The sequence below is a fragment of the Monomorium pharaonis genome, chromosome 9, assembly GCF_013373865.1.
Source record: "Monomorium pharaonis isolate MP-MQ-018 chromosome 9, ASM1337386v2, whole genome shotgun sequence".
Taxonomy (NCBI): domain Eukaryota; kingdom Metazoa; phylum Arthropoda; class Insecta; order Hymenoptera; family Formicidae; genus Monomorium; species Monomorium pharaonis.
This window is the reverse complement of record NC_050475.1, coordinates 10,168,166-10,192,662: the sequence shown is the minus strand read 5'-3', so window position 1 is coordinate 10,192,662 and position 24,497 is coordinate 10,168,166. Positions and strand designations below refer to the sequence as shown.

Genomic DNA, 24,497 nt, shown 5'->3' with positions numbered 1-24,497 from the left:
ATGACCACGAAATCAAACACGATAATTAACTAATCGCTAAATTAAATCACTATCGACAGGCATCAGATGATTTATTGCTCTCCTTTCCGCGCTCTTCACCCCCGAACGCCCTCCGTCGCGAATATATAAGCCGCGATTTTCTGGCGAAAATTGAGATTTTGCCTCCTTCTCTCGCGCCGAAAGGTTGTAAGAGTCGCTCTATAAACTTTTGGGACTTAGAATAATTTCATAATTTCGCGTACGGACTTATAATATTTTCGAATTTACACGTTCGTATTTAGAATATTTTGCGGTACTCGAAGAGACTCGAGGTGGCAACTTCTCCCTCGCTCTACTAATTAGTTTTTTTTTCTATTATAGATCGCAAATAGCGATCCCAGCGAGCGACGTGCGTGCGAGCCCTATCAGTGCGACATCAGCGTGCGTGCGTGCGTTACTTATCGACTCGAGCGAACATAAGTGTGAAGGTGCGAGTTCTCTTTTTCTTTTCCTTTTTTTTTCTAAAGTTTAGTAAAAGCAGTGTTATCGAAATTAAAAATTTTTTTTTTTCTTTCTCTTTTCCCCCGTGTCGCGGAATAGTACGTGCGAAACAATCGGTGGTGCTTCGATCCCCCTTCTTTTTATATTTCATATATAATTTTTTTTTCTTCTTTACGTTCATTCACAGACAGTGAGAGTGGTGAACCATGGCTCAGAACTGCAGTTTCTTAGGGAGCATAGCGGCCCCCTTCACTCGCTGAGGAAGCGCGTTTCAGCGTTCGCTCGCGACACGCGGGAGCATCGTGCGCCTCGCCTCTCCCCCCCCCTCTCTCCCTCTCTCTCCCCCCCCTCTCTCTCTCTCTCTCTCTCTCTCTCTCTCGGCAAGCATCTTCCACGAGGCGGCGCGCCGGGAGCGCGTTCCTATATTATTTGAGTTTTGGGCTGGGTTTGGGGAGACGCTATTAGCGCTACAAATATGAAGACTAGAACCAGGGTGTCGATTATGTAATTTTTCCTCTAGAGCGGAAACGTAAAAAGTGAAAAGTTTCAAGTTACTGTCTCTTTCTATTCAATACTAATAAAAAGAGATAGTTATATGAAACTTTTCACTTTTCACGTTTCCACCCTAAGGAAAAAGTTTCATGATTGCTACCCAGGAGACCGATTTCTGTGGTTTTGAATGAGGCGATAATGTCAGAAATGTAGTACCAAATGGTGGTGCTGACGATGCTGATACACCGGAATATATTCCTACTCTAGATATAATTGTCTAGTCTAAGTTTATCGTTGTCAGCCGTGCTAGCCCATATAGCACAGGACGTCCTCAAGATCATCCTGAATATGTCCCGGGATGTCCTGGGATCTTGTCAGGATATAATAGTTGTATTATTGTAAATATTTTATATAAATATTTTATGTATAAATTTGACTTCTAAAGTAAGTTTACAATGTTAGATTCTGTAATAGTATTAATATAAATTAAAATTTTACTCATGTCTTAAGGACATCCTTGGCGTGTCCTGAGAATATATGTATTCTAGTTGAAAACGTTATTTTTAAAATATTGTATAAAGAGTTTTATTAGCTACAAAATGTCTAAAGATACACTTAAATATAATGACTGTATAATAATAATAATAATAATAATGGTGACGGGGGCGGTCCGCCTGCGAGGCCCACTTTGGCACTCACACCGAGTCCATTGTGCCTTCCCGTTATCAGCTACCCTAGCGGGGCCTCGCTTCCTTCCAGAAGCGGAGCAGATCCCCCACAGGCAGCTGTCTCACCTGGTTCGGTTTTAGAAAACCTGAGTCCAGCAGGCGTGTTCTTGGTCCGACCAATGCTGGGCAGTTCCGAAGAATGTGGAGGCTAGTTTCCTCCTCTTCACTGCACAACCTACAGCTGGGCGTATCGCTACAACCCAATTTGTGCAGGTGGTAGTTGAGGTCGCCATGGCCCGTGAGCAGTTGTGTTGCGAGCCTGGCATCCCTCCTATCTAGAGATCTTATGCTTTTGGCCAGGTCCCTGCTGGGGTACTCCCCCAGCATGACCCTAGTCTGTTTGCATTTGCTCTCTGTTTCTTTCTTCCAGTATTCAAGATGCTGGTCCCGGAGCCAGCTCCTGATTCTCCCCCTGCCTAGGCAGAAGGAGATCCCAACAGCCGGCTCAGGTTCCAACAGCCTTGTTTCGGCCGCCTCCGGGAGTATCCCGTTTGGACACGTAACGATTGGACACCGCTCGATTGGACACGCACGATTGGACACGCACGATTGGACACCGCACGATTGGACACCGCACGATTGGACACCGCACGATTGGACACCGCATTATTGGACACTGCACGATTGGACACCGCACGATTGGACACCGCATTATTGGACACCGCATTATTGGACACCGCACGATTGGACATCGCATTATTGGACACCGCATTATTGGACACCGCATTATTGGACACCGCATTATTGGACACCGTACAATTGGACACACACACATTTACGTGTGTGTATGCAGATTTCTAATACAGTTTGCATGGGTTAGCGACTTGGACGGGGTGGGTGCGGGAGGGGGGGCCGAAGGCCCCCCTTGCACCCCCCGTGTGTGTGTGTGTGTGTGTGTGCGTGCGAGCATTTTCTGCACCACATAGGTTTGAAACTTTCCACGCAAAACGAGATGCTCCTAAAAATACGTATATAGATATTTAAAATTCAATTTTTTTTCTGGCAAATCGAAGCTTTTTTCTGCCAGATATTTCTAAGCTTAGATAATCTGTCATATGATATATAAATGTTATTCACTAGAAAACTGCGGTGTCCAATAATGCGGTGTCCAATCGTGCTGTGTCCAATCGTGCGGTGTCCAATAATGCGGTGTCCAATAATGCGGTGTCCAATCGTGCGGTGTCCAATAATGCGGTGTCCAATCGTGCGGTGTCCAATAATGCGGTGTCCAATCGTGCGGTGTCCAATCGTGCGGTGTCCAATCGTGTGGTGTCCAATCGTGCGGTGTCCAATCGAGCCGTGTCCAATCGTGCGTGTCCAATCGTGCGTGTCCAATCGAGCGGTGTCCAATCGTTACGTGTCCAAAAGGAGGTCACCCGCCGCCTCCTTAGCAAGCAGGTCCGCCATTTTGTTGCCCTTGATCCGCGCGTGCCCGGGGACCCATACTAGGCCAACATCATTCTTCTCCGCCAACTCATCCAGTACGCACTTGTAATCCCAGACCAGTCGCGAGTTAATTCTTGGACCCTCAAGTGCCTTAAGCGCCGCCTGACTGTCCGAGCAAATCCAGATGCGCCTTCCCATCCTATCAGACTCTGATAGGTTCTGGGCACATCTCATGATGGCTAACACCTCCGCCTGGAAAACCGTAGCGTGCTCGCCAAGCGGAACGACAATTCTTGCCCGGTCGCGCTGGCAGTAAAGACCAGCTCCAGAGCCCGCACTCGTTCTGGAGACGTCCGTGAACCAGAGGTCCGTGAACCAGAGGTCCCCGTCCCGAGGAACCGGTCCCTTAGAGCCGTCCCACTCCCAGCGCCCGGGGAAGCTTATTCTGTACCCTCTTTCGAAGGTACGAATCACCGGTCTCCTATCTTGTCCCATTGCAAAAATGGTGCCCGATAGGATTTCTTCAGGAAATCTCGTGTGAAGGGCTCCTGCCTTCCACTTTGATTCACACCTTAGGCGATAGGCCGCCGTCGCCGCAGCCGCCACTACCACCCAATCAAGAGGCTCGACGCCAAGCAACATCCCTATCGCCGCCATCGGCGTGATTCGCATGGCCCCCAGAGCCCCTCTTAAAACTAGAGCTCTGACGTGCTCCAATGTTAACTTAGCGGTCTTTCCCAGCACCTTTGGCCACCATACGACAGACGCGTAAAGCAGTCTGGGTCTGAGTATCGCTGTATATATCCAGTGGACCATTTTCGGTTTGAGACCCCAAGTCTGCCCGAATGTCCTTCTGCATATCCAGAAGTAGGAGCATAGCATACACTCCTGCAGCGGTTCTCGAGATGTTCCTTCCATGCCAGAGCTTCCTATCTAGGATCACTCCCAGATATTTAGTCGATACAGTTGGAACTAATCTCGTTCCCCCAAGAACCGGCCCCTCTATCGGGCCTACCTTGTACCTGCGAGTGAAGATTACGAGCCCGGTCTTCAGTGAATTCACCGCCAGACCAGTCTCGCCGCATCACTCCTCAATCACCTCCAAGGCTCTCTGCGTGAGCTCCAGAAGCGTCTCCAAAAAGGGGCCTCGTATCAGGATAGCCAGATCATCCGCATATCCCAATGTAAAGAAGCTGCTTTCGTTCAGCGTCCTGAGCAGTCTGTCCGCCACTAGACACCACAATAGTGGAGAGAGAACTCCTCCTTGCGGGCAGCCTCTCTTCACTCATCCACTGACCTTCACTGTTCCCAGTGAGGCCGTTACCTTCCGCCCGAGCATGCCTCTGATCCAATCCACGATCCTTTCCGGCACGCCCCTGCGAGTAGATTCCTCACACACCACCTCGTGCGGTGTGTTGTTGAAAGCCTCTTCTATGTTTAGAAAGGTGCCAACTACGAAGCCCTTCTTCTCCAATTTGCTCCTCGATAAACGATACAGCGGAGTGAAGCGCTAATTCTGTAGAATATCCCGTGCGATACGCGTGTTGATTCACGTGCAGCGGGTGCTGCAGTAGAACCACGTCGCGTATGTAGACATCCACCTTTCCAGCGTTTTGAGAAGAAAAGACGTCAGGCTGATTGGACGAAAATCCTTGGCAAAGCTGTAGCCCGTTCTTCTCGCTTTGAGAAAGGAACACAACTCTCGCCTACTTCCAAGCCTTAGGTGTATAGCCCAGTGCCAAGCAAGCCCTTAGCGTCCGCGTGAGCGGCTCGGTGATCTACTCCAGCCCTTCCTGGAGAAGGGCCGGAAAGACCCGGTCTGGCCCAGCCGACTTGAAGGGCTTGAAACCTCTTACGGCCCATTTGACCTTATCAGGCCCCATGATATTTGCCGCAAGAGATTAGTCTTCTCCTCGTACCCTACAGAGATTTGAAGTTTCCTGATGGACGTCTCCCTCCGGGCCTCCGCGGAAGCCCGGAAAGTTCGACTCCAGCAGGTGGTTCAGGCATCGCTCTCCAGACGTTGTCTCCAGAGCCGCGTCCCGATCTCTGGCTAAGATTCTGCCGAGCCTAGCGGCTTTAGGTATCCTCTCCACCGACTCGCAGAATCTCTTCCAGCTCTCCTTTTTAGCCCTTACCACAGAGTCTCTATAGGCCTTCTGAGCCTTTCGGTGAAGGTCCCAGTCAGCCTGGCGGCCCGTGTTCCTGGCCCTATTCCAGGCACGACGTGCAGCACTCCTGAGCTCCTGCAGCTTGGGGTTCCACCAGGCGACTTCCCTAATATTCCTCACTGTCCTTTCCGGACAGTTGTGACAAAGCTGCCGACGAGAACCCTTTGCAGGTGCTCGACGGACAGCTCGATCTCTTGCGGGGTCCCATGACTTCTGGGAAACTCCCTAAGACCGATAGCCAGGTCCTCTCGAAACGAGTCCCAGTCCGTCTTCCTCGGGTCCTTCATTGTTCTTACCTTCGCTTGCACCTTAGCCAGCCTGAAGGTGATCTGTCTGTGATCCGACAATGAGGGCTCGTCAGAGACTCTCCAGCCGGTCACCTCCTGCACTACCTGTCTTGAACAGATAGTTAGGTCCAAAACCTCCCTTTTCACCGCCGTGACAAAGGTAGGCTCCCTGCCTCTGTTGAGAATCTCTAGGTCTGTGGACACCAGAAATTCCAACAGCTTTTCGCCTCTCCTGTTGGTGTCCGTGCTCCTCCACACCGTGTGGTACGCGTTCGCATCGCACCCCAGTATAATGGGAAGTTGCTCCTTTTGGCAGAACTTCACCAGTTGTACAACCCGGTCCGATGGCAGCGGATCGTCCTCTTCGTGTGGGAAGTAGCCCGACGCCACTACTATCTTCCTCTTGATCCCGGTCCCGCTAGCGTCCTTAATCACTACTGCTACCAAGTCCCTGGAACAGAAATCCAGCAACAGCTGGCTCTCCAGCCCTTTAACGGCCACACAGGCCCTGGGCCGATCTTTGTGCGGTGGCCGCACCCCGCCAGACCCCTAATACAGCCTCGGACCAGCCAAGGTTCTTGTATTAGTGATATGGCTGTGTGCACCCCAGCTTGGCGTCTGGCAAGAACAGCCGAGGCTCCTTTGCTATGGCTGCAAGTTGATTTGGGTAAAGCCCACCCCGGTCAAGCCCATTACGAAGACGAGACTTTTGGGTCGGGCTCCTCCCTACCTTTTCCCACCCCCTCTTAGGATGTTCCGGTCACTTTAAAAGTGACCCGGTCCATCCCAAGGTGGGGCCTGAAGTCCAGCGCCTTAAGTTTATTGACGTTGGACTGGAGGATGCCGAGAATGAGGTTGCTACTCTCACAGGTAGCCCCCACACTCTCGGCATAAACGCGTCAGCCCAAGGTGACGATCCCCGGATTCTGCCGCTCCAGCAGCCCCAGGACCGCAGCCGCGCCCACGGGAAGTCCCGGGACCCACACCGCAGCCCTGCACTGCTTTTGCAGTACCTCCAGTTCCGTCACCTTAAGCCTAGCGCCCTCCCACGGCACAATAACCCCGATCCGACTTTCGAGCCATTTCAGGGACTCCGTGTCCGCGCACCTCACCACCGCAGCACCCCCCTCCCCTCAGAGTGGTGCTGTCAAATCTGGGCAGGGTACCCTCTCGGATCCCCTGGATCTCCTTAAAGACCGCATCCCTCAGCGGCGACAACTGCTCAGCAGTCATCGCAGCATCCGGGTACCCTTCCTCGACAATCACCCTCGTCAGAGGGTCCGCGGCGTCGACGTAAGCATGGATCTCCTGGACCCTCTGCTTCTTCTTCGTCCCTTCTGCCGATTGTGAGGTCCCATCGGGGTTCTTCCGGCGTTTATTGCCGGAGTTCCCCGAAGGCTCCCCAATCGGCGTCTGGGGGATAGCAGAAGACGAGGAAGAAGAGGTCCCCGGAACGGCCGGCGGGGGCCCAGTCCCAGCCTGAGCCTGAGCCTGAACCCCCTCCCTTCGCTCCCGAGCTCTCCTTCTCTTCGCGGCTCCGGAGAGTTTCTTCTTGCAAAGATCCTCTTCCTTCACCGGTTCGTCCGTTGCGGCTTCGGTGCCTCCCGTGCCCCTAGGGGCCCACTTGGCACTCGAAACCCCCCCCCTCCGCGGTCTCGGTGCTTCCCGTGCCCACAGGGGTCCGTTCGGCTCCCGATCCCGCTTCTTCCACCCTTCCGGAGTCCTCGGGCGAAGCCTCCATCGGGGTGTCTTCGGTGAGTTTTAAGTTTTGGTTTGCAATTTGTCTCTCCATTTTGTTCCCACGAGCAGCTAAGGAAATATGCGGTCCACCCACGCAGAGCCCCGCATGCGTGGGTAAGGCTAAATACTCTGGGGTTTCGCCTGGTTCCCCAGAGGCATTGTTCAAGACACTGCTCCCCCAGTGCCACGCACCCCTCGCCACGATGGCTTCCAGCTTGGCTTGGGTCGAGTTGGTATCGGCTCCCTCCCCCCTGGGCAGGGTTTTACGCCCGCCGAGGCAGGTTATGACCGTTACTACCCGGACGATCCGCCCCGGCACGCAGGGGTTTAGGCCCGGACCGAGGTTTCCCATCCGGGCGTCCTCCTATCCGCCACCCGAAGACGTGCCCGCTAGGCACTCAACCCACGGGATAATGACTGTATAAATAATACCAGACATTTTAGGTAGCACAGAACGTTCTAAGAATATGATATCCTGAAAGTCCTCAGGACATTTTAAAACAGTTTTCAGGACATTCTAAAACAATCCTCAGGACATCCTAAGACAGTCCTTAGGACGTCCTAAGAGAGTCCTCAGGACATCCTACAAAAGTCCTCAGGACATCCTAAAATAGTATTCAGGGATATCCTGGACGTATCCCATACAGCACAGGATATCGCAATATCCACCAGATATCCGAGGAATATCGCAATAACCGTAGAACATCCATGGGATTGCAATATGTCCAATTGGATATCTCGATAACCTGGGGATATCCTCAAGATAAAGTGTGCTGTGTGGGATAGTAATTTTTGAAAAAGACGGGTAAATTAATATAGCAAGTGAGAAATCTTTGAATATATCGTACGTATTTCTAGAATGTATTGCAAAATCAAATGTGTAAAAATGTTGACTTCAAAGTCAAATTGAATGTTTACACTTATTGAAACAATATAACATATTAATAATACTAAAAAATTATAAAAGATGACATTAAATAATTTTTTTGTTTTAGTTTATACAAATGGCGCAAAAACAGTTTTTTAAATAAGTTATTCCACATGCTATTTCGCGCGCATATGTAAAAATGATTTTAAAAAACTGTAAAACTTTATATTTATTTATAAAAATATAAGTTAATTATATATGTTTCAACCTTCTGACAACATTTATTATAATGATCTATAACAAATATGTATGCATAAACAAGAAGTACTCATGGATCATCATGAAGCGTTAGGATGTGTATGGTCTTCGAAGTCAAGCAACGTCGGCGATGATTGATACTTGGATGGCAGTTTTCTCGGGTACAGAGATTAAGCATGCTTTAACAGGTACAACTATCGCTGACACATGTATAGTCTGCTTCTTTTTACAAAATTATCGTAGAAATAATTTGAATTTTTAATTTTTTGTTAAAGTTTTTTTCAATTCTCAAAAACTGTTAAAAATACTTAGAAATATTAAAAAATTTTCTAAATTAATTGGAATTTTTTATTTTTTAATTTTTCTGAGAAACGTTTCAATTCTTATAAAAAATCAATACATTTATCAAAAATCCTAAAAAAAATCTAAAAAATCTAACAAAAAGTGGTCATTGTTTGCTATTCCTGAGGATGTCCAGAGAAAATCCTATGGTATCCTTAGGACGTCCGGTGGACTGTCCTTAGGATGTCCTGAGGACTAAAAAGTGGCTCTCGTTTGCTATTCCTCAGGATGTCCTAAGGACGTCCCGGGATAAAATTAGGACGTCCTCAGGATATCCGCGAAGTCCGTCCTGGACGTCCTGAAGACGTCCTAAGGACGTCCGTGTGCTATCTAGGAGTGGTGCTGGGCTGTACGCAGTTGTATGTTTGGTATAAGAAAACTGAGATAAGTACTCTAAATGTAAAATTGCTAAGATTTTTATTATAAATTTGCATTTATTGTCAAATGCTTGTCGTTATACTCCATATTGTTTCCGGTAAATCATTGTCGCCAGCGCCACTATTTGGTACTACATTTTTGACAGATTTTTGCCTCACTTTTGGAGGCGAAATCAGGCTTAGTTCGGTCTCCTGGTTCTAGTCTTCACAAGACCGAACTAAGTCTGATTTCGCCTCCAAAAGTGAGGTGAAAATCTGTTAAAAATGTAGTACCAAATGATGGTGCTGGCGACAATGATTTACCGGAAACAATATGAAGTATAACGACAAGCATTTGACAATAAATGCAAATTTATAATAAAAATATTAGCAATTTTACATTTAGGCCGGTATTCATAGTCAAATCTTATTTAAGACCCATCTCCCTTACGAAAAAAACACTACAAATAACACTTAAAAAAATACTCAAGTTGAGTATAATTTGGGACAAGGAATAAACACTCAATTCAGTGTAAACGCTCATTTTGGGTGTTCGCTCTTTAATTTACTTTTAATTAAAGTGTTACTTTCAACTTGGATGATTGCCATCTAATCAAGTGTCAATTTCAATGTTAATCCTAAATTTGAGAAGAATAACACTAAAATTAACACTCAATTAGATGGGAAACATCCAAGTTAAAAGTAATACTCAAATTATAATAAAATACTCAAAGCCAGCTGAACACTAATTGAATGTTTATTTTAGATATTCGTCTTATGCCCATTTTTACCAATGTAGATTAACTTTAATCTCGGTTAAACTTGCTTTTTTTGCTTTTGTTTTTATTTAATATTTTCTAATCCAATGTTTGAGAGTGCACACTCAATATTAAGTGTATACCTTCAACCGATAGATATTGAGTGTACATCCCCAACATTTCAGTGTTCACATTTTATGTTGGAAGTATACACTTATTTATTGAGTATCATACCCAAGTGTTGAAAGTATATTTTTAAATATTCAGTATATAAACCCAAACTTTAGTATGAACACTTAATCATTGGGTATACACATCCAATGTTCGAGTATAAACACTCAATCTTTAGTGTAAATATTCAAGATTTGAGCGTATACACCTGAATTTGGGAATAAACTCTCAAAATCGAGTATTAACACTCAATTTTGATTGTAAACACTTAAAATTAGAGTGTTTTTTCCGTAAGGGCTTAAGCACGATCTTGAGACGTCAATGCTGTTATTTCATTGGTTAAGTAAGTCTCAAGTCTGCTCCAAGCTAGATTTAAGACAATTCTTGAACTTAAGATCGGGATATGAATTCCGTCCTTAGAGTACTTATTTCAGTTTTTTTATACCAATACAATAACTGCGTATAGTCTAGCACCACTAGCATAGCTGACTACGATAAACTTAAACTAGACGGTTGTATCTAGAGTTGAAATATATTCCGGTGTATCTCGATGTATCAGCATCGTCAGCACCACCATTTAGTACTGCATTTCTAACAGATTTTTGCCTCACTCAAAACCACACCAACGTATACTTAGACAGATAAAAGATTATTAAAAGTTATCTTATCCAATCGTTTGGAAATCATTTGGAAACATTTGGAAAAAACTTTAGAATTTGGAAAACCGTAGAATAATCAAAAGTAATTAAAATCAATTAAGCGTATATTATAGTTAGCAGAAAATGTCTAAAAATGTTTTTTTCTTTAGTCCAACTGTTTGAAAATCATTTGGAAACATTTAGAAAAAACTTTTTAGAATTTGGAAAACCATAGAATAATCAGAATTAATTAAAATTAATTAAGCGTATATAGTTAGCAGAAAATGTCTAAAAATGTTTTTTCTTTAGTCCAATCGTTTGGAAATCATTTGGAAAAAAACTTTTTAGAATTTGAAAAACTATAGAATAATCAGAATTAATTAAAACCAATTAAATGTTAGTTTAATATTATAATATTTGCCGCATCAAATTCTCTCATCGTTTTTTATTGTTTTTTTTCCATGGAATGTTAAATTAACGAAGGTTTATCACGATTAATATCTACGATTGATTCTTCATACATTCTCATTTCGTAAATATTTAATTAGAAAATTATAAAATGCGCGATATGTCCATATAATATGTTACACTCATTGTTCATAACACGATAGAAAAATATCTCTTGCTGTAACGATTTCACAATAGATTATGCCTTCTACGATAATTATGCTTAGAGACGTTCAATATCAAATATTAATATAACGAAGAGTTTTTTAGGAAAGTATATTCCTGTTAGGAAAGTATATTTTCTTAAAGCACGGGGGAAGCATTTCGAACAATTGTTAAACTAAAATAGCGAGAGTGGATTAGGCCTACTGGGGAAACCACTAAAAAAAAACGCGCCAAGCTATCTATTTCGGTGGTGCGGAAACGATAGCGTTTCCTCGAAACATCCACAGGTATAGTTTTGTTTCTTGTAATATTTTGCGTTTTATCATACTTACAAATTCTACATTGACAAAGGACAACCGTGAATTTGCGGTTGATAGTTTCTTCCTGTTATTATATTATAGTATTTGTCGCATCAAATTCATTCGCCGTCTCTTTTTTTTTTTATACAATGGTAAATTAACGAATCGTCTGTCACGATTGATTCTGTATACATTCTCTTTTTGTAAGTACTTTATTAGAAAATTACAAAATGCACGAAATATTTATCCATAATATAACACTCTTTGTAACACAATAGAAATGTATTCATGCCTGATCTAACGATTTCGTGATAAATTATGCGACGCGATTTCTATTGTAATTATACTTGGAGATCAATGTTAATGTCAACTATCATCAGTATGGTTAACAACAAAGCGTTTTCTTTCGTAATAATACGATAGAGAACTTAGAGTTTCTTCTATCGTTAATACATTATTAATTAATTACGATAGATTCTAACAGAACTATTCTACACATCTCCTTAGATATTTTTTCATATTCCAATGATAAAATATACTTTCCTAACCGGAAACGAAAGAACGATAGACAATGATATCACTTCTTGAAATTCTTTTTTTTTTTTATTTAGACAAGTAATGGATTACGAAAGAGAAATCAATTAGATTCTCGTATTTTTGTTGGTATCTATTCTAAATCAATCAGTAAAAATCTGTCGTAATTAATAATGTAATTAAAGATAAAAGAAATTCCGAGTTCCCTATCGTTATGAAAGTAAAACTCTTCGTTATATTAATAATATTTGATATTGAACGTCTCTAAGCATAATTATCGTAGAAGGCATAATCTATTGTAAAATCGTTACATCAAGAGATATTTTTCTATCGTGTTATGAACAATGAGTGTAACATATTATATGGACATATCGCGCATTTTATAATTTTCTAATTAAATATTTACGAAATGAGAATGTATGAAGAATCAATCGTAAATATTAATCGTGATAAACCTTCGTTAATTTAACATTCCATGGAAAAAAAACAATAAGAAACGATGAGAGAATTTGATGCGGCAAATATTATAATACACTTATAAAAGAAAATTATCACTTTAAGAATCAATCGCGAATTTATGGTAATTTTTTATTAATGTCTTCATCAAGGATTTAACAGTACGACACAATTCGATGAGAAATAAAGTTAGAATGATACTGTAAATAAGATATTTAAGAAAAAGAAAAAATCTTTCGTGAATGTACGAAAAACTTTTATTAATTTACTTTATTTACAATTACGATAGAAATTAGATTATTTGTAGATTCCATAAGTATCTATCGCTTTCGCTCTTTCGACTTTCTTAATCACAGCAGTTTATTACGGTTTTAATTTGTCATATCTTTGCTAACTCCTAATTTGTCAAGTAATCGCGAGTAATGTGCATAGCTGCCATCGCCACGAGTGTCGGCGCGGTGCGGTGAGACGCGAAGGCGGCAAAGCACAGGCAGCGGCACCGCTTTAAATTTATATCTCGATTATTGATAGACCTAACCCAAGACAATATTGGACTTTTATGTTCATCTTGATCCCGTCTATCTTTCCATTACGGGATGGTTTCCGATTACATTACACCCTGTATACAGTGGCTTGTGATAAAACAAAAGAAAATCATTTCAAATTGTTGACTTACCTATCAGACAGCTGGCACGTGACCTATTCAATTACACTCTAATATTACATTTTAAATTTCACGCATGGTTACAGATACGTATACATATTGTCGATATGACAGAAATCCTAATCACGCAAATGTCAACTTTAATGCTTAATAATTTTTTTCTTAATTGAAAGCGACAATTTTTTCTTGCAGATTCGTGTTCTACACACCGAAATATACAAAATAGTGAAATTACAGTCAAATCGGTGAGAAAGCCTTTTTCCTCGATAATTACCTTTTTTATTTTTATAATTAATTCTAACCGTTTAGGAATCGTTTGGAAACGATTAAAATGATCAAATTTTACTTCAAAATGGATTGGAGTAAAGAAAAGTACACTTTATCGCACTATAGTGCAGACTTTAATACAGACAAACTAAATATTGACTTTTAATTAATTTTTGTTGAAATAGAGTTGTTTTCCAAATAATAAAAATTATATCGACACTTTTTCCAAATGATTCTGGAGCAATTGGATTAAAAAAAAAATTTTTTTAGACATTTTCTGCTAACTATACGGTTAATTGTTTTAATTAATTCTGATTATTCTATAGTTTTCCAAATTCTAAAATGTTTTTTTCAAATGTTTCCAAATGATTTCCAAACGATTGGACTAAAAAAAAAAAATTTTTAGACATTTTCTGCTAACTATACGCCTAATTGATTTTAATTAATTCTGATTATTGTATGGTTTTCCAAATTCTAAAAAGTTTTTTCCAAATGTTTCCAAATGATTTCCAAACGATTGGATAAGATAACTTTCAATTATCTTTTATCTGTGTGCTAAGTATACGTTGGTCAAAACCACAGAGATCGGTCTCCAGGGGGTCTATTTTTGAAACCAAGCGATAATTATCGCATGCGGAAAATATCGCAGGCGACTTCAGAGTTCTATTCTTCGCTGTCATGCGATATGTTGTCTGCGATAATTTTCGTATACGATAGCTGTGCAGAGTTGCCACGTTTCAAAATAATGTAACAACCAATAAAAACGAAGTTATAAGAGAATTTTTGTAGCAGACGTTTCAGGAAACTTTGTCATTTACTTTTAAATAACGCGTGGTACTGTGAGCCTTTCTTGGGTCGGAAATCCAACAAGAGCCTACTAAGAAGAATTTACTTTTAAAAATTACGTAAATATTATTTTAAACAATTTATTAAAATCTTAAAGTAATATTAAATAATATTAATTAAATATTATATAAATATATGTCCTATTATTTCAAATAATTAATTATTGTAACATAAATATTAAGTCAATATTAAATAAACATTTTTAAAATATTTTTTTTAATACTTTTTTAAATGTTTAAATAAATATTACATAAATATTAAATAAATGTTATGTAAATATTTTAAATGTTTCATTAAAATGTTAAATTAATATTAAATAAATATTAATTGAATATTATATAAATATTTGTCTTAAATCATTATTTTAAATAATTAATTATTAAAATATAAATATTAATTTAATATTAAATTAATATTTTTTAAATATTATTTTAAATATTCTTTTAAATTTAAAATAAATTTTGAATAAACATTAAATAAATGTTACATAAATAATTTTCTTAAACTATTATTTTTAATAAAAAATTAATAATTTTTAAATATTAAATAAACGTTAAATAAACGTTTTATAAATATTTTTTTAATCATTATTTAAAATAAATAATTAATATAAAATAAATGTTTAATAAATATTAAATAAATATTATTTGTACAATAAACGCTAATAATGTAAAAATAATCAAAAATAAATAGCTAAAAAAATTTATAAAATATTGCTTGCTGATTGGGTAATTGTAAAATCGCTTTTTTGTATTTTTAAAAACTTTTAAAAAATACAAAAATATAAAAAACAATGTAAAATAATAAAAATACATAAAATAATTTGATATGGCAAGTAATATTTAAAAAAATTTTCTATTTAAAGTCTAGCAATTTTTAATTCAAAATGCATTAAAACATTTATTAAAAATTCAAGGCATTTAAATATTTGAGATGAAATAGAGTTATAGTTATTGTGTTCAAAATAAGTTAATTTTGAAAAGTATAAAATTGCATTTTTGTATTTTTCAAAAGTACAAAACCGCGATTTTATACTTTTTAACATCAATTTTTATATTTTTCTGTTATGGAAATTAAAATGTTTGTTACTCACATGAGTTGAACTTTTGTGGAAAACCACCTTTGTTATTATATTTATCGTATGCGATATGCGTATCGCATAGGTTATACCCACTCGATATTAATCATTCGATATTTTCTCGCATACGATACATCTCATCTGTTCAAGAATACAATTTCTGCTATCGCATACAATATCGCATACGACATCTAGGGTCCTCGTTTCAAGAATAGACCCCCTGGTTCTAGTCTTCATATTCGGTCTCGAGAGGTGCGTTCTTAAATTCGCAACGAATGCAGCCAGGTACACCAGAATGTCATTCCATCTATGTTACTTACGAAAGTTGAACAAAGATAGAATGACACTCCAGTGCATCCGTTGCTTTGAGTATATATACATGGAGGAGAAATTGCTATGGTTTCGTGTAGACCGAAAGTGTGTCCAGGGGCTCAATTCTTGAATTTATTCGCAAGAGAAACGTATTTGCAAATTCTGTTCTTACAGAAAAGTTAGAAATTTATTGGCTATCGTATGGCTATTAACCAATAAACTTACAACTTTCTGTTAGAGCGAGTATTTGCGTATACGTTTCTCTTGTGAATGATTTCAAGAATCGGGCCCCAGAGCTTTGCCGCATCAACGCATTCTAATGCGGCAAAGCTCTGATTGGCTGCTTCTATGACGCACGTTCTATTCCACAGGGGCCCGATTCTTGAAGTCATTCGCAAGAGAAACGTATACGCAAATACTCGCTCTAACAGAAAGTTGTAAGTTTATTGGTTAATAGCCATACGATAGCCAATAAATTTCTAACTTTTCTGTAAGAACAGAATTTGCGAATACGTTTCTCTTGCGAATAAATTCAAGAATCGAGCCCCAGCTCTATTCCGCACCATGTGATTTCGGCCTTACTATGTAAGATATTGCATTGTGATTTATAAAGGCGTAAACAATTAAAACAATATTATTAAAATTAAAGTAAAGTATATAAAAAAAAGAAACATTGTAATGCATGATAAATACATAATCATAAAAATCACAATTTCTAACCTTTAATATTGTATTTAATGTTCATTATAAATTACATAAATTTTGTAGAAAATGCCTGGCTGCTGTGTGTCTAATTGTTTTTTGTTAACGAAGCAACCTACAATTATTTTTATAAAATGGAAATTATTATGAGGTATTTACTCTATATTAGAAACAAAAATTGTAATTTAATAAAATTCTTTATTTCCAAAATGGTTAATATTCGCTGTGTGACACGCTGGGAACTTGTTGCAATTTATTCAATAAAATAATGAAACATTTTATTTTATTATTTTGCATAAAAATTATTGCAAAAAAGGGCGAATAAAAAATACAATTTATAGCAGTAAAACTATGGCTAGGCATGCTGCTATTGAATAATATTCTTTTATTCAAAATTATATTGTTTTTATTTTTATACAAATAAAACTTTTAAAAACAAATTTATTTCCTATTGTTCGATTTCTACCAATTGAATAATACCGCGAGCAAAGTATTAATTCATCAAGACACCTTATTGGTTCCGCCATACTTTGTCGGCACCAATAAGATTACTGACAACGTTGACCAGACTCTTATTATAGGGACTCTAGGGGTCTGTTCGTGTCACATGCCCCAACATGCTCCTATTCACCCCATAGCACTCCAATACGTTGATTCCGATGATGCCAACCTATTAGAATGCGTTGGAGTGAGTAGGAGCATATCGGAGCATGGCGACGCGAACAAACCATAGATAGAGCACTCTAAGGCCGAAATCACATGGTGCGGAATAGAGCTGCGGAATAGAACGTGCGTCATAGAAGCAGCCAATCAGAGCTTTACCACATCAGAATGCGTTGATGCAGCAAAGCTCTGATTGGCTGCTTCTATGACGCACGTTCTATTCCACAGTTCTATTCCGCACCATGTGATTTCGGCCTAACAGCGCCAAAAGCGTGCTCTCCGAATCCAACCTATCTAATGTTCGTGGTTCCTGGTGTTTGTGACAGATTGTATTCTAACCTATTTCACGTCATTTTATGAAAAAAGTGTCGTAATTAACGTGAAACAAATTTGCACGATTCATCAGAGAAACCGTTTTAAAAAACTTCGATTTCTTTTTTTTCAAACTTTTAAAGGGAATTAAGGTATGACGGTAGCTTTATTGTAATAATAATTGTTACATTGTAAGCGTGGTCTACGATACATGGAGTAAGTGTGGGTAAGCTAGGAGTTAAAAGTAGGTGTAACGATTTACCATATAATTTTTTACGATTTTGTGAAACTAATGGTATTGTTTATATGGTTTGCATCTATTCCTGCGCTTTAATTGGCCGAGCGTAAGCGTAAAAGATGGAGTAGGAGTAGGAAATAAAATTAATTTATGCAAGGTCTACAATGTCAGCAGGAGTAATGGAGTAGGAGTAAGAAGTAAGAAATATGAAATGAGCCCATTTCGTTTACTCCTGGTTTTTAATTGGGCAATTGTTACTCTTACCCTTTACTCCATTACTCCTGCTGACATTGCAGACCTTGCATTATTTTGCTTACACCCTTACGCCTACTGTTACTTCTTACTCCACGCTTATGCCATGTATTGTAGACCATACTGTACACATACATATGTACAAATTATAATGAAAGAGAAAGCAAATTAAAAAAAAAGAGATAGTTATATAGTAATAATCTATAATGTACCCATTAAATGATAATTATTTAGTAATTATCTATAACTAAAGCCTTTAGGACATGATATGATTTTTCAGTCTAGATCGCATACAGACATCTTATTACGTGTCCTGATTAGCTTGAATGATTATATTACCAATCGTAAGATGCCTTGTATGTGTATTAGCATGAAAAATCGTATCGTGTGTTGAAAGCTTTAGTAACCAAGATATCATTAACACAATGATGTCATTATTACATATTTTATAACATGTGAAGCATAGTCTGCAATACATGGAGTAAGTGTGGAGTAAGAAGTAACAGTAGGCACAAAGGTGTAAATGAAATAAATTAATTTTATTTCCTACTCCTATTCCATCTTTTACACTTACGCTCGACCAATTAGAGCGCAAAAATAGCTGCAAACAGTGCAAACAATGCTGTTAGTTTCATAAATATCGTTACTTCTACTCTTAGGTTTGTTTTTTATTCCTGCACTGCTGTACTAGTGCAATAAGTTAGAATGAGAAAAAATATATTTGTCTTATTCTAACTTATTGCACCAGTGCAGCAGTGCAGGAATAAAAAACAAACCTCTTACTTCTTATTCTACGCTTACTCCATGTATTGTGGACCACACTTAACATTTTCAAACATGTAATTTTTATTGTTGTATATAATGTTATTAAAAAATGTACATTAATATTAAAATATATTTGATATTAAAATATTAAAAATTAGTATCAAAACAAGGTTAAAAAATATTTGAATAAATCATTAAAAATATTTCTATATTACAATTGTAATATTTAGGAATATTACATTATAAAGTAATAATTTATAAATGTTTATAAAATATTATGTCACAATGTTCATAAAATCCATATAAAATCAATATTTTAAAATATTGATTTAATATTCCTTGCTTATTATAGGAATTATGCAATAATTGACAACATTGCTAAAACATTAATATCTAATTGATTTTATTATATAATTGAATTACAGCGCAATGGGAGAACGGAAGGGAACAAATTTGTACTATCCACCTGATTATGATCCCCGTGCTGGGGGTCTCAATAAGTTTCTGGGCACTCACGCGTTGCGTGAGCGAGCCCGCAAGCTTCATATGGGTATCCTGATCATACGATTTGAGATGCCCTATAATATATGGTGCAATGGATGTGGAAATCATATTGGCATGGGTGTCAGATACAATGCAGAGAAGAAGAAGATTGGAATGTACTATAGCACCCCACTCTATCAGTTTCGCATGAAGTGTCATCTCTGTGACAATCACTTTGAAATAAAAACTGATCCTGCTGTAAGTTTCAATCAACAATAAAAATAAATTATCAATTGCCACAATGTAATCATGAAATTAATTGTTTATATATTGTAGGAATTTATTTTGTTACAAATTCGTAAATACAATAATTTTAGAAAAATTCAAAAAAAATTTTTGGTAGTGATACATTTCTATTAAAAATATCTTTGTAAAATAAAAAATAAATCACCAATGTCCTATATCTATATAAATAATTATATGACCATACATCAACCATGATAATCTGATAATAAAATAAATTATTGATAATTAAAATATATGAATTTGTCTTTGCAACATTTTCTATTGTTTTCTTAGAATCTGGACTATGTCATAGTGAGTGGTGCAAGACGTCAAGAAAATCGATGGGATCCTAAACAGAATGAACAAATAGTGCCTGAGACCAAAGAAGTATCATGCAGGTTGTATGATGATGCAATGTATAAGTTAGAACATGGTATGGAAGATAAGAAAGTAGCGAAATCTCGAGATTCAGCATTGGAAAGTGCATTAGCCTTGAATGAGAGTAACTGGAAAGATGATTACAGCTCCAACTGCGCTGCGAGAGCCTTATTTCGGGTATCAAATTTAATATATTGATAATTATATATTGATCATTTTTATCGAAATATATTTAAATAAATAAAAGATAGACTCTCCAAAATAATTAAAAATAATTTGAATAAAAAAGATGAAAGACAATTCAATGACATAATTACAATTAGTACTTTACTTAAAAAAAAAAAATATTTAATTTTGTTAATATTAAATTTGAATTTTTTCCGAGTGACTTGTGCATTTCATATTGCAGGAAAGAAAAAAAGAGCTTAAGAACAAACAAGCTGGAGATCATGCATTATTAAAAAAAACTGGATTAAATATTAACTTAGTAAATGAGCATGAAGACGACATCAAACTGGCCAAATTACTCGTTCATAAGAAAGGTACCTATTCAACAATTTTTAAATTCTTCAGCTTGAAAAAAACGATTGAGAATCACATGAAATTTTATTTATATATTTTTTTTAGCACAAGAGCTTTTGGCATTATCTTTAAAATAACAAATAATAAACAAAATTGAAGCAATAAAAAACGATTTTATTTAAAATTATTTTGTTTATATAAATGATATAAATATTGATGTAGAAAAAATTTTAAAAAATTATGATTTAAATGTAGCGATGAGCTATTATTGCCACATTTTTATTAATGTGAAATCATACTTAAAGAGAATTATGTATTTTGTGAACACCATACTCTTATACAAAAATGATATAAATTTTATTTTTTTTTATTCTGAAGTGTTCTCGTTCTTTCTTATGAATATTTTTTGCCAGAATTTTTATACCTTGTGTTTAAATTACTTAAAATTTTCCCTTTTTTCATAAACTCTCTTTCTGAAGACCATTTTAATAAGTTATTAACGCGTGCGCGTTGTGTGAAAAAACTGGAAAAAATCTATTTGAGTAAAATATACATTCCTTATATATTTTAATTATGTTTTCACGAGAGCTTTTTTTTTAGATGTAAGAAAAAAAGAAGATATGAAATTGAAACACCTAGTCTCGATCGTGCGATCTAAAAATAGGAAAAAACTGTCTTCATCAAACGATCGATTAAAAGTACGAAGTCCTGAATCGCCAAAAATACAAGAAACAGATAACGCTACCACTTCTAAAATCAGCAGCTTAAACACATCTTTGGTAAATTACGACAGTTCCAGTACCGATAGTGATACTTAGTACTTAATGTCTATCATGAGACGATATGTATTGTATGTATGTGTATCTATATATATATATATATATATATATATGTATGTGTGTGCGTGTGTGTGTGTAATATAATTTGTAAATAAAGAGTAAATTGTAACACAGGAAACAAATTATTAATTATAAGTTATAAAAATATCTTGATAAAAAATATATTTCAGAGCTGATAGTAACTATGTATAATTTTCATTAATGTTGGAAGAATGTTTTACTCATAAAGCCTATATTAAACTATGCATTATGAGGATTGAAGATTAAATTTTAATCAATCAAAATGAATCAAAATTAAAAATAATTGATCAAATTTTGATCTTCAATTTACAATCCTCAATCTCCAATGCATAGACATCGAACATAGGCTAACGGAGGTATGTAAACTTTCCTAAAATTACACTGCACTAATTTCATTCTTAGAATACATATATTCCTATAGACAACAGTGAATAGAGATTTCCACGATAATTGAAGAAATTGAACTTGTGTTGAATATCAAAGCTTACAAAGAATAAATTTATTGTTCTATGGGTATTAAGCATTCGTATCTAAACATCAACAATGAGCTGCTGCTCAACAATTGCCATAGTAGGAGATGGCAAACTCCTCTTCACTACATAAATCTTCTTGTTGGAGAGGCATACAATGTAACAATGGTCCTTGTACTTGATTGATATTTTATCAAAGGGATCATGTGAAGGAAATGCCTTGGAATCTATTTTAGTTGTTAGCGTGATCAAACTACTGATAATGTTTGCCACTCTTTCATCATTTTCTAAATCTCCTCCAGACTGCAACACAAACAAATTTGATTTACTGAAGAAAAAAAAAAGTATCATAAGAGCATCACTGCTTCTTACTGTTAGTACAGCACCATCCTCAGTTAATACTAAGTATCCGGTTTGATCAGGTATGCGCTCCAATGCCAACATTTTCTACAAACAAGAGATAGCTTTTTTTGTATTGTTTTGTTGTATTAATACAACAATGGATATAAAATTAAACAGGAAGAAAAAATAAAAAATAATGATATAAGATTAAAACATTAAAACATTTTTGCACACGACTATAAACTTATTTTTTAAATTTGATTGTGTGTGTCTGTGTTGTGTGAAAAAACTAGAGAGAATCTCCTAAAGTGAAATGGGCAAGGAGAAAGAAAAGATAATTAAAACTTGCACACTTTTATATAAACTTTTGTCTTTGGTTTAACTTATTTTCTATTAGAAAATATACTTAATATTGCTTCTACGAGTCAGCACTAGATGTTTGCATGTATAATTAATTACTTAAATTTAAAATTACCAGCATATACTACGCATCGATAAATTCATCAGTTTTAAAACAATTTTTGCCAGAATATTACAAAATAAAGTGACTAACAATTTAATGCTAACAAGCATCTATATGTTTCCCTTACTTAAGGGGATGCTAAAGTACCTGTCAAACTTAGTTGCGTTCCATTTCACGCATAATGTACATAATGCATCATTCATCTTTGTTATTTGTCTGATGTTAAACAAAGATGAACAATGCATTATATGCATCATGCGTGAAACGGAACACAGCCCTTGATTAGGGTTGATAATGTAGACTCATTCATGTATATCATTAATAAGATTTCATATATTTCTTTTATAGATTTGGAAATATTTTTCCAGAATTACAGTATTAATATCATCATATGAACTGGATTTTATACCAAGAATAAACAAAATGTTTTTCTGAGTGCTGTTCTTCTAACTTATATCTGAATTTGCAGTTATAAAAATTTATTAAAACTAACTTTTTTTTTAAGCAAATATTGTCATCAAGTGCCAGCTCTACATACTAAAAATGAATTTTTGTTTTTGATATTAAATCAACTGTACTTCACTAGATTTTGATGTGCACTTTAATTTTATAGTTTCGCAATTCTATAAAGCCAATTAAAATATTAATTAAAATAAAAAATGTCGGTAAAACAGACTACTTTAGGATCTCCTTAAATCTCAGAAAAAAAACGGTAAAAAAATTGCGAAAAGTAACATATTAGCTAGGGGCTCGATTCTTGAATTCATTCGCAAGAGGAACGTATTCGCAAATTCTGTTCTTACAGAAAAGTGGAAATTTATTGGTTATCGTATGGCTTTTAACCAATAAACTTGCAACTTTTCTGTTAGAGTGGGTATTTGTTGGGCATACGTTTCTTTTGCGAATAAATTCAAGAATTAACTCCCAGGGGCTCGATTCTTGAATTCATTTGCAAGAGAAACGTATTCGCAAATTCTGTTCTTACAGAAAAGTTGAAAATTTATTGGCTATCGTATGACTTTTAACCAATAAACTTGCAACTTTTCTGTTAGAGCGGGTATTTGCGCATACGTTTTCTTGCGAATGAATTCAAGAATCGAGCCCCAGAAACATTTTCTTTCTCAAAACTAGAAAAATAGGTGTTTAGTTTAGAACCCTGGGTTTAAACTAAACAATTATACCTATTTTTTTTAGTTTAGATTGATCTAGATCTAAACGAAACAATTACCGTATTTTTTTCTATGATTACGTTTACACGTCGGGTTTAACAACATCGGAGTTATAAAACTGGTTAACTACAGCCATTCCTCGGAAGAATGGAATGGTTATGATTGGCCAGCTCTAGAAGTATCGATGTTATTAAACCTGTTTAAGGGTGTCGTGTAAACGTAGTCTATGAATTATAATAATTACATGTTGAGTTTATCCTAACCTCTGTGCAACAATGATAGATAAAACGGAAGAGCTTACGTATGATCTCGTTAACTTACGTATGATGATAGCGTTAATGAACCACCAATATATGTCATGCATACGAGAAATTAAGATAAACACGCGTTTCGGTGTTAATAGTGTTAAAATTCTTAAAATGTAACAAAAATTTACTCGTAAAGTTCGTAGTCGTTCGTAGTATTATTAGTGATCTTGGTTGGATCTGTTCGCGACCAGTGCCGTCGATTCTGTAACTTATGAAGACTAGAACCAGGAGACCGAACTAGAGTCCTATAATAAGAGAAGCGCGACCTTGTTCCTACTTTCTGATTGGTCAATGATTTATAGCCGCCATGTTGAGCTTGCAAGGTCCATGCGTGTGTGTCACACAATGTAAATAAATGCACACGGTAAGTACCAGGGGCTCGATTCTTGAATTCATTCGCAAGAAAACGTATGCGCAAATACCCTCTCTAACAGAAACGTTGCAAGTTTATTGGTTAAAAGCCATACGATAGCCAATAAATTTTCAACTTTTCTGTAAGAACAGAATTTGCGTATACGTTTCTCTTGCGAATGACTTCAAGA

The 24,497-nt window shown here is 37.1% G+C and overlaps 3 protein-coding genes across 4 annotated transcripts; 1 reads left to right on the top strand and 2 right to left on the bottom strand.

Annotated features, from left to right (window-relative positions):
- Positions 1-3,053: 3,053 nt before the first annotated feature.
- On the bottom strand, positions 3,054-3,902 carry LOC118647380. Its single transcript, XM_036292184.1, has one exon. It carries the CDS (start codon positions 3,900-3,902, stop codon positions 3,054-3,056), a length of 849 nt encoding a protein of 282 aa, XP_036148077.1.
- A 13,499-nt stretch (positions 3,903-17,401) lies between these two features.
- On the top strand, positions 17,402-21,300 carry LOC105829497 (coiled-coil domain-containing protein 130 homolog). Its single transcript, XM_012668391.3, has 5 exons — positions 17,402-17,572; positions 19,101-19,416; positions 19,738-19,998; positions 20,231-20,363; positions 20,944-21,300. Exons 2-5 carry the CDS (start codon positions 19,105-19,107, stop codon positions 21,159-21,161), a joined length of 924 nt encoding a protein of 307 aa, XP_012523845.1. The 5' UTR covers positions 17,402-17,572; positions 19,101-19,104; the 3' UTR covers positions 21,162-21,300.
- Positions 21,301-21,327: 27 nt separating this feature from the next.
- Positions 21,328-24,218, bottom strand: LOC105829498 (ragulator complex protein LAMTOR4 homolog). Of its 2 annotated transcripts, none has more exons than XM_012668395.3 (3): positions 24,084-24,218; positions 22,046-22,120; positions 21,328-21,976 (listed from the first exon to the last, which is right to left on the bottom strand). In XM_012668395.3, the coding sequence occupies exons 2-3, from the start codon at positions 22,115-22,117 to the stop codon at positions 21,734-21,736; spliced, it is 315 nt and encodes a 104-aa protein (XP_012523849.1). In that variant the 5' UTR covers positions 22,118-22,120; positions 24,084-24,218; the 3' UTR covers positions 21,328-21,733. The 2 variants fall into 2 exon arrangements, with proteins under 2 accessions (XP_012523849.1, XP_012523848.1); XM_012668394.3 differs by having other exon boundaries at positions 23,969-24,176.
- Between the last annotated feature and the right edge of the window lie 279 nt (positions 24,219-24,497).